Genomic DNA, 10,681 nt, shown 5'->3' with positions numbered 1-10,681 from the left:
GTTTAGTTGGCTTAACACTTATAGTTTTTTCTGATTTCACAAAGCCACCCTCCCAAATGGGCATTACAATTAGATGACCCAGTGGGGATACAGCTGACTCATCCTTGATGTCCATTTACTGGATCAGGCTGCCTGTTGTAAAACCCAAGAGTGGTTAAGTGTTAGAGAGTAAAAACTTATTTAGGGGTTTAACGGCTTAACCTAACAGCTTAAGCTTCTAGGATAAACGGTTCTTTGACAGCTCGCATATCACGTTAATGAATTGTTCAACCCAAAAGCTTGAACTATAAGGTGATGAGGTCTCTAAATAGATTTTTATTCTCTAACATTTATGATCATCATCATCCATGCCTTATATCAACTATGGGATGAGTTACATGAATCATGTTTCGTAATTCATTCTATTTAAAGTCATATTATTAAGGGTTTAGAAAAAGTTTTAGTATGAGCTTCCAATTTCATACAACCTTCCTCCTCTAACCAGCCTTTGGACCGCCGGCAATGTACGACAAGCCCACACAGGCAGAGTTAATCATTAAAGTGACATAAATAATTAGCTTTCCAGACAACCCTATTAATCTTCAGAGTATAGTTAGAAATGCAAACAGAGATATACGAATCAACTCAGTAAATCAATGGTTTTCCAAGTTAATCTCAACAATTAGCTAATTTCAAATCCCAGAACGTAGTTTGTGCAAAGAAATGGTTTCTCTCTTACACCAAGTTTATCCTAATCTTCTGTTTTCTCTACAAATGCTAGCCTGAGCAATTGGGACAGGCTAGAGTGAAGCCCTAGACCGCCGTAAGTTTTGATAGGATTCGGAGTTTGTAGCCAAACATAGACTCCAGGCTGAGATCAAACTTTCTCCAACTCTAAGCTGGCCCAACTAACCCGTCGCTCATGCGGCCCATCTACTCATTCATGTAAAACAATTATCATAAATTGTCCAATCATATATTTGATTTGGTTGTTGGAGGATCAGAAATAAATATCTTAGAAGGCGTCTTTTTTCTGTATTTTGAGAGGGTGAAAGTTGGTCAAAAGGATTTTGATTCCCATTGACCAAGAATCCCATGTTATTTTTTCAGATTTATGTGGGGATCAGGAGAAGTTTATTTTCCTGGGTATCACTTATCCCTATCTCCTATGTGGGTAAATAACTTTCTCACATTAGGAGAAAGTTGCCACTACTTGAATGGGACCAAATTTCCCTTTTTAATATTGGACTTTTATGGCTAAAATGGTCATTGCGTTATTTACGTGAGAAATAAAAGAACATGGGTAAATGCACTTACCTGGATAAAGTCTTTCCTGAGAATACTTACTTGGGTAAGTGCATTTACCTAGATAAATAACTTATCGAAAAAACGAATGGGGCCTTAATGTATCTTCTACTTAACTTCATCTCTCTCTCTCTGAAGTTTTAATACTATTAGATTTTTAATTCAAATATTATACTATCAGGTTTATCTAGACTCAAATATATTCAATTTCATAAATAAATTAAATTAAAAATAATCAGATATTATTAATAAAATAAACTAAAAATGAATTTGATATTATATAACATAAATAAAATGACTTACAAATAAGCTCTATGAGAATTGAACCATGAATATGATACTTTAGTGGGCCCAACTCAAGCCTCAATTGATCCAGCCTGCAATTTTTAGGGCTGCAAATAGATCAGATCGAATTGGATATAGGCATATCCAAATTTGATTTTTTAACATTCAAATTCGTATTGGGTCGTATCTATCAAATATCTAGCAGATTCGAATCGAATTTGGATTATAATCAGATATTAAATAGTATAAATAAATTAGACTATAAATAATCAAAATATTATATACCATTAATAAGATGAGCTAAAAAAATGACTTCAATAATATATTTTATGAATAAAAATAAATTGAAAATTATTTGTATAAAACTTGAACATATGACAACTTAGTGAAAATTCAACATTAAGACCAACTTCAATTATAGATATAATATACATTTTAAATATATATGAATATATATATTTAAATTGAATCAAATTGAATTTTATCAAATGGGATAGGGATAGATCTATATTTGATCCAATATAAATGGGTCGAATTCGGATCATGCTTAATAGGATCGAATTCAAATTTGGAATCGAATAATTGGATACTGTTTGCAGCCCTACAATTTTACACAGCTCAGGCCCAACCTTATCCCAACCCCATATATATATATATATATATATATATATATATATATATATATATATATATATATATATATATATATATATTAATAATATATGTGATTTTTAATTAATTTATTAATAATACATGTGAATAATTTTTGTTTAATTTATTGATGTCATTTAATATCAGAATATTATATCTAAATCAATGAATAAGGTCCAATAATACTAACGGATCAACATTTTGAATCAGGGCATATCTGACTGAATCTCAAGTTTCAGTCACCAATGTTTCCCTTCCCAAATGTCATGCAATTATTCGGAGTTGAATCAGACATTCACCACATGGTGAAGCTGGCAAAACCTCATTTTGAAAATGACCGTAGGATTTGACCTTCAGTGCAATTTTGGCCCACTTCACTAGCATGATACAGCTAAGGACAGTAGGAAACCTTGGGCTGTTGAGCCTGTTGTGATTAAATGCTTTGTTGAATTTTTGGCTCTATGCCTCATCCAAAACATAGTAGAGGCCTACCCACATTAATTACAAGGGACCCACTATAGCTTTTTCAAGGCCAAAACGTTATCTTTTAATGGTGGGCCATCTTCCATGGGCCCACTATAAACAGTCCAGCATGAGTTGCTAATGACCTGTCCATCTGGGTCTAAGCAGTTCTGTTGAATGATGAGATACGGTTGATGACCCATATCTTTCTGAGAGTAGAGCACTTATTACAAGAGACCAAAAAAACTTAGTGAAGCTCATACTATTGAAGAAATAATGCTACAACACAAGTTTATCAACCCTTCACTCAAATTAATTATTCAATCTTTTCCAATAGAACAAAATCACTACTCTTGCAACATTGGCAAAACCAGACGATCACAATTGTCAATAGTATTAGTATAGAAGATTAATTATCATAAACTACTACTCCTTTGGAGCTAACTCTATAGCAATCATCTCTATCTTTAGAGCCGAGCCAGGCGTTCGATATCAACTGGGTAAGCATCAGAGGAAGACTGAGCTCTGTAAGACCTCTTACCGACAATCACATTTGCAGCTTCTGTTGGATGGAAGGCATCCCAGAACAGATACTGGTTCCTATTCTGGCATGGAGTTTGAAGAGGAAGACAAGTAATTTGACCATTGTTCCGACCCACCCCACAGCATCCAGTATTTGTGACAGTAAACCCTGAAGAAATTGAAACACAGAAAACCATTATATCCACTGAATCACTGTCAAAATCCCATTCATGCTTCTTTGTGGATTTGTCTGTGATCAATAACTAGCATTTGTATCTAACTGGGGCCTTAACCAAACCATATATATGCATGAAACAAGAGAAAGATCAAGAGTTTGTGTATGAGATTCTGTACCATAGGCTGAAGGATTCTTCAACATGTCCTCAAAAATCCCATAGGCATTTATGTAGGTGAATTTCGCGCCATCTAGGTTGCTGTTGAAATTGTCGACGAGAGCCTTAAGCTTGTTGTTGAACATCTGGTTTGCGACGTTAATTCTATCGACACAAGCCACTCCATTTTGGCTGTTTTGAGCCAATTGATTTGGACTGCAACCAATCTGACCTACTCCAATCAAGGCTACCTTCCTTGCTCCATAGTTATACAAAGTCTGATCCAAAAAAGAAAAGAAAATGTGTTACTTCTGAGACAATTAGCCTCAATTTGAAGGACTACTAGTATATCGAATGAATAAGAGTTCATTGAGGCCAAAACACAAACACCCTACTCACCCTTAGTTGACCTGTGTACTCCTGAATAAGGGCATCTGCATACTGTTCTGGGGTGTATTCCTGGCCTGTTGTATAGTACAAAGGCATGAAGTAGTTGTTCAGGTAGTCATTGCTACCCATTCCAACTGTAAAGATGCATTTGCTTAAATGGTCTGCTGCTGAAGCTTCATCCCCAAGTATTTGGACGATTTGAGAGACCACAGATTGATAATTTCTTACTTGTCCATTCATGGTGATCCGATCACCCTATGACACAGAGAGAAAACTATTGCTTAATTACTGCTTAGTGACCTAATTTTGAAATTAACAGATTGAAGAGAGAAAGGAAAAGAGAAAAGAACCATTACCAATTGCCTCCCGGTTTCATCTCTTATTCCGGCAGCGGCCGACGCAAAATTTACACCTTTGAGGAGATCCTGCCCTCTTGTAGTTGCATATGGTGGAATATAATCATCAAAACCCAGGAGTTGAGCTGCAGTCCATTATTACGATTTATAAGCAAACTGTTTGATATTTCATTTTCCGTGATAATAATAATTTAAAACTTTAATTTTGATATATAACTTTAATAAAAATATTAAACAAGTATTTTAACCAAAATTATATTAAATATAAGGGTAAAATACAAAAATCTCCCCTGAAGTTTCTGACAATAATAAAAACCTCCCCTATAGTTTTATTTTAACAAATACCTCCCCTAAGCTTTTCAGAAACTTGACAAAAGCCTCCATTCCACCACCGTCCCAGATGAAAAACGTTAGACTGATGGACCAGTTTTTTCCAAATATCCATTCTACCCTTTTATAAATTATTTTACATGCAAAATTATTGAAATAATCTCATTTTAACTCAACAAAAATACATATTTCAGTAATTTGTATGTTAAATTACTGAGATGATCATTAAAGGAGGCTTTATTGAGTTAAAAAGGGGTTATTTCTGTAATTTTATATGTCAAATACTTTATAAAAGGGTAGAATGGATATTTGGAAAAAATTAGTGCATCAACCTAATGGATATTTGTTAAAAATGAAACTATAGAGGAGATTTTTATGATTGTCGCAAATTTCAGGGAAGGATTTTATATTTTACTCTAAATATAATCTATAAACTGTATCCTTTTAGACATAAAATATAAGGGGTCCAAATCAATTGGGAACCCACATAATCAGCTCACTCCATTAAGCAATAGACCCATGGACAACCCTACTTAGAAGTTGGAACCTAGCCTGACTCGTTGAGCTGGCTCACTGGTCCATTGTTTGGTTTGACCTTATGCAACTCTAGATCAAGTTCTTGAGTGAATTGGAATCTGTTCCTCAGCTCACACCGACCTTACTGCCACAACCCACCCTGTATCTGAAACATCTTCCAAAAAATAATAAAAATAAGTAGAAATATTTTTAATGTACGGTCAAAACATGTTGTGAGGTCGGTGTGAGGAGACTCTGGGTTTTATGCAAATATCATTCTATCATTTATTCGTTAGTTGGGTCGTGTGATCAGTCTTTTACGGAGTTTGGGAATGAGTCAGCCTTGGAGAATGAACATAAGAGCATTAAATGGGGATAAGGCCCTGAACGTGGCTCACAGGGTCTGCTCCGAATTCAATGCTTCGCATTCTGCAATACTTAATTCAAAACCAAACGGCCCATCTATTATTTATGCTGATGTGGACATCTCAATTAAGAAACATTAACGGTGCATTAACGGAATGTGAGTTTTGGAAAATAAAAACTTACTGACATGGTGAGTTTTAGAAGTTTTAAAAATTTGTAGTAAATTTAAGAAAAATGCTAAAACCGCATGATGAGTTTTAGACTATTTCCCTTATTTATGGGAGATGTTCTCAATACACTGTGAGATCGGTGTGAGAGCAAATCCCAATTCCCCTCTTCAAACCCCACAAATGACCACACGGTTCTATCAAACGCACCTAAACTTGCAACACTAGAACCGTTGACGGTAGTATGAAGCAAGAAAAACTTGTGTATGCATTTAAGCTTATTTGATAAAACACGTCGGTGTTGGTGCACACAACTTAATTGCACTTACAGATGAAAGAGCTACACAGACATAGTAAGGTAGAGAAAGAGAAGAAGATAGAAGAGAGAAGAGATGAGATGTGGGGAGCTGACCGATAACATCAGTAGTAGTTTTGCCATTGCAAAACCTTCCAGTTGGTCCACCATCGAAGTCGATGCCGTAGGGCATGTAATCAGCTCTAGCCAATGACGAGAGCTGGTTGTTGTTTCCATTATCAACCAAGGAATCACCAAATATGAAGTAACATGGCACCTCTGCCTCTGCCTGCACCACCCTACCACCCCACAAGTTTACTCCACCTGCTGCCAACACCAACACCACCATACACACCTTCCACATTTTCTTCTTCACCACCTCACACCCCATGAAGGCAGTAAAGCTATGAGGAAGGAGTAATACAGAAAAGATGAAGAGTACAGAATGGAAGGGAAGAAAAGAGGAAAGAAAGGGTGATCAGTGAGGAAGAAATTATAAAGGGGTACTATGTCTGTGTGTGAGAAGACCAAAAGCCGAAGAGAGGAATATATAGGTAGCCTCATCAAGCTAAGAAAGAGGGAGTACTGAACAAGATGGACAGAGGCCACGGTTTCTTGCTTTTACAGTTGAGGGAGTTGGTCGCTGCATTAATTTCACGCGGACATGATCTGTGCAGAATGAATAATGGTGACTGCAGAGCAGGCTGTAATATATCTTTAATTTGAAGTTTTTTGAGTAAATCAAAGTGGAATTTCACATTCCAGTAATTACCGAATTAGCTGTTTAAAGGGTTCATCCCTTTGTTAATTAAGAAAGTGTTAGATCGATCGAGCATTTACTTGCATATATAGAGGAACACCATGCAAGAGATGAGACTGATGAGAGTTAAGAGAAACTAAGTCTGAAGTGTTTAAATTAAAAGAAGACAGTAGCCCTATATAAAGTATTTTTTCTAAACCAAAAGCAACACAATCATGAGCTTAAAATCACCCAATAGGCACAACTTCTGTATTCAGCCATTGATGGGTCTCTTAGGTGGGACACATTAAATGTTGGGTCAGGCTCTTTATGGTGGTTTATATAAACCAGTCATGCCATAAACCCTAGATAATGCATGTTGGGCTCTTCTCCACGATCTCTGACTGTGGTGGGATCCAAGGACTCTATATATATATATATATTTCATAGTAATTAAACAGTGATAGATAATAGTAAAAAGGTCTGATGTTGAGATGTGAAGCCATGTGGTAATGAGCAGGAGTTCTGGACCTAGATAATACACACATAAATGTTGTATACATCTTGAAACTGCATATAAGATCTAAATTATCTTTCAATTTCTCCACCACTACCACATTAATGGCATGGTAAGGATTAATTCGGGCTCCTCATTAAGTGGAGCTTCTCTGGCATTAGATATTCATTGAATTCTACTCGTCAACCTCTCTACAATTGAGAGCATCTATTGAATTAGAAACCTGATTCTCATTTGGTGAATGTGAACGAGAGACCCAGAGAGAAGTAAACTTAGCTGCAAATCTTCTTGCCTAAGTACCCTAACAGGTTGTATGACAATGACCTGGTCTTTTGGTTTGCTTCTGAGCTGTTCTTTCGTGGAAGAAAGCCATCCTTGTACTTTGGAGAAAAGGATAACATTGGGTTTGGGACTTGTTTAACATCTGGACTCCATCTTGGTTTAAATAGCTAACTTAGAAATATGAGGTAGATTTTTACTCCATGTCCAATTAAAAGGGTAACTGCTACACAATCTCCAAGATGATCCATCTCTTACAGAGTGGCAATTAATGGGCAAAATTCATACTGAAATTAAAACAGCACTGAATGTGAGGGCTCACAGAGCTTTTTTTTTTTTTTTTTTTTTTTTTTTATGGCCTAGCCTCTAGCTGATGATACTCTATATCATATCCTATTTTGAGACTAAACAAATATGTAGTTTTCAATTTTCTATACCATACTTCCAAAAATTTCTTTTAAACTGTGTAATTGGGATTACAATTCTCAATTATTGGGAAGTTGAATTACACCTTTTTGGTGTGAGAAAAGGTAGAAAGGAGAGAGAAGCTTGTTTGACATGGAAAAAAAAAAGCTTCCTTACAAATGGAACCACTTTTCTGTCTAGTTTAAAATGCAAATAACTAAAACGAGAGAGAGATCATATTTGACCTTTAACCTATTAATTGGATCAAAAGATTTAGTGGTTCAATCAATAAGGTCATATGGATCAACCTGCAATGTCATCATAATTAAGTTCACATCTAGGATTCCAAGATACATCTGGGAAACAAAGTTTCAGTTGATAAGTATTCCTTATTAACTGTAATATTCAATTAGTTGAACAGTACTCCTTATCAACCTGCACCATCAAGTCATAATTTTCTTTCTTTTTCATATTATCATTATGCTGCTGCTGGTTTAGACACTTTTTTTTTTTTTGATAGATGGTCGGTCTAGACACTTTGGTGTTCTGTAAACCTCCTTTTTCTTGAAAAAAATACTTGACATGATGTTTTGTGTTTAAATGAAACCTAAAAGGTCAAAATTGATTGTTGCTTTATAGGGTCAAGTGAGATTCAAAATTTTTCTTTTTTTTAATCAGGCCTGGTTTAGAGGTGCAAGACTGGTACCTGATTTTAAGATTATACATCAGGTCTATCTTTTCAGGCTAAGCCCATTTAAATTTCGGCAAATTTCTTAAAGTACCCCTAAGGTTTAGGAAATTGACTAACTCTATCCTCGTTATTTATATAATTTCTTAAAAGTACCCCAAGTACTTTAAGTACTAACAGACAAAACGAAATGCCAAATTTTTTCTCCACTATTCCTCAAATTTTTAAAATAAAACCCAATTAATGAAAATTTTGAAGAATTGAATTTGCCCCTATTAAGTCCGCATGCCAATAAACTTCTTTGGCTTTGGCTCTATAGCTTGACTGATACATCTGTCATGATAGTAAAGAGCAAAGGCATTCTGGAGGGGAGGTATTGTGAAAGAAGAGAAAGAGATGAAGCCGGGCAGCCACAAAACGCTGCTACAAATCGATTCTGTAACACAAAGGCAACCCTACCAGTACCGGTGTGTCATTCTATAAACAAACATTAGAGATAGATAGATAGAGAGAGAGAGAGAGGGAGAGAAAGAGAGAGAGAGAGAGAGAGAGAGAGAGAGAGAGGGTCATCAACCTTGAAAGGCAATGAAGTGGGAAGCTTTAACTTTGAGAGTGGAAGACTCCCAATTGTTTTCGGAGCTTTGAGACCACATAAGGGGTGCCATTCCCCTTCCATTTCCCTCGAGAATATGTATGCCTTTTTCTCCAGTCCGTGAACCTTTTCTCTGCATTACCCAATGCAATTATATTAATATATCATCACAATTTGATTCCCAAACACGGAGAAAGACAAACTGGTGCAACAGAATCAGAGGCCATTGGTTCATTAGTTTTGGGTGTGCCTCTCACCTGTACACTCCTTTCCATATATGGATGATGATCCACTGAGAGTTGCCTTCTGGAACAGAATCAATAGCGGCTTGATTCGATTTGAACTCACTATTACAATTAATAAGATTGGAGATAACCATGTATCCAGTTCTTTGGATACCAGTTCCTTGGATAAGGATACTAAGAGATAGCTGTCTCTTGTAATCTTAGATTAACATGACCTCTTGGTTGTACTCTATCTAGGACTCTTACTAACTGATGTAACAGTTTTTGGTCAGGTACCATTTTTTTTGTGATGTATCAATTTTTTTTTTTGGCTAAGTACCTCGTCATTTGACTTTCTCCCTGATGACCTGTGACTCAGAGGATGATGGAGCTCCCTGGTGGCAAACTACCTGGTGGTGAGCTACTTGGTGGCGAGCTCCCTGGTGGTGAGCTCCCTGGTGGTGAGCTACTTGGTGGTGAGTTCCCTGGTGGAGAGCTACCTTGATGAGCTGTAGGGTGCACTGCCTTGGAGGCAAGCTCCCTGGTGGAGTGCAACTCAACTGCCCTCTGTATGAGATGATCTTCTCCTCTTTGTAGACGGCAGGAGCCGAGGAACCTACGAGAACTGAATCAGAGGACCCGGGGGCATTTACCCGGCGAGGCCACTCTGATGCTTAAGTTAGCGCTCTGATGGTAGAGAGCTTGAAGATGATATTAGAGGAAGGAGAGAGCTAGAGAGCAGGGTTACCTCCATTTTTCATCCCCCTCACCTCTAGGGGGTCGGAGCTCTTATATAGCGGTGTTCTGACAGGTCTGGCGTAACCACCTCTGATTCTCTGCCGCAGTCGTTATTTGCCAGGGCTGAGCTGGTGGGCGCAGGTAACCGTTGCAGAGTACGGCTCTACCAGACAAGGGACATCTCTCAGGGCTGGTAGGCACGATGCCGCCTGGCGAGAGTCGTGGGCACAGGTCTCCAGATTTGGCTAGTACGGTTGTCAGGTAGGAAATCTTCCTACGATACGTCGAGCTGCTCTGCAATGAGCTACCTTGCACCGAGCTACTTTTCACCGAGATTCCGGTAATGTGCCGAGGTGCTTCTACCCGAGTTGTTCATAAGATGCCAAACTGCCTGTGGCAAGCTGCTTGTAAGCGGCTAGCTGCCTGTGGCGAGCTTCCTGTAGTGAGCTGCCTATGTCGAGCTGCCTGTGGCGAGCTGCCTATGCCGAGCTGCCTGTAAGTGGCGAGCTACCTGCTGCGAGCTGCCTATGCTGAGATGCTTGT

At 37.6% G+C, this 10,681-nt stretch overlaps 1 protein-coding gene across 1 annotated transcript; it reads right to left on the bottom strand.

Annotated features, from left to right (window-relative positions):
- Window positions 1-2,929: 2,929 nt before the first annotated feature.
- Window positions 2,930-6,573, bottom strand: LOC148867078 (GDSL esterase/lipase At4g18970-like). Its single transcript, XM_088976626.1, has 5 exons — window positions 6,074-6,573; window positions 4,283-4,407; window positions 3,936-4,181; window positions 3,559-3,814; window positions 2,930-3,373 (listed from the first exon to the last, which is right to left on the bottom strand). Exons 1-5 carry the CDS (start codon window positions 6,345-6,347, stop codon window positions 3,150-3,152), a joined length of 1,125 nt encoding a protein of 374 aa, XP_088832752.1. The 5' UTR covers window positions 6,348-6,573; the 3' UTR covers window positions 2,930-3,149.
- Window positions 6,574-10,681: the final 4,108 nt, after the last annotated feature.

Source organism: Nelumbo lutea, chromosome 3 (genome assembly GCF_056320005.1).
Source record: "Nelumbo lutea isolate HS-2025 chromosome 3, American lotus-T2T, whole genome shotgun sequence".
NCBI lineage: Eukaryota > Viridiplantae > Streptophyta > Magnoliopsida > Proteales > Nelumbonaceae > Nelumbo > Nelumbo lutea.
The sequence above is the reverse complement of the archived record's forward strand: the minus strand, read 5'-3'. Positions and strand labels throughout refer to the sequence as shown.

Bases quoted from the DNA above. Each gene is read 5' to 3' on its own strand.
- LOC148867078 (XM_088976626.1), bottom strand. From the start codon at position 6,347: ATGGGGTGTGAGGTGGTGAAGAAGAAAATGTGGAAGGTGTGTATGGTG. The intron at 4,408-6,073 runs GTCAGCTCCCCA...AATGGACTGCAG, and splicing joins AACTACTACTGATGTTATCG to CTCAACTCCTGGGTTTTGAT. The intron at 3,374-3,558 runs GTACAGAATCTC...CAATTTCTTCAG, and splicing joins GAAGAATCCTTCAGCCTATG to GGTTTACTGTCACAAATACT.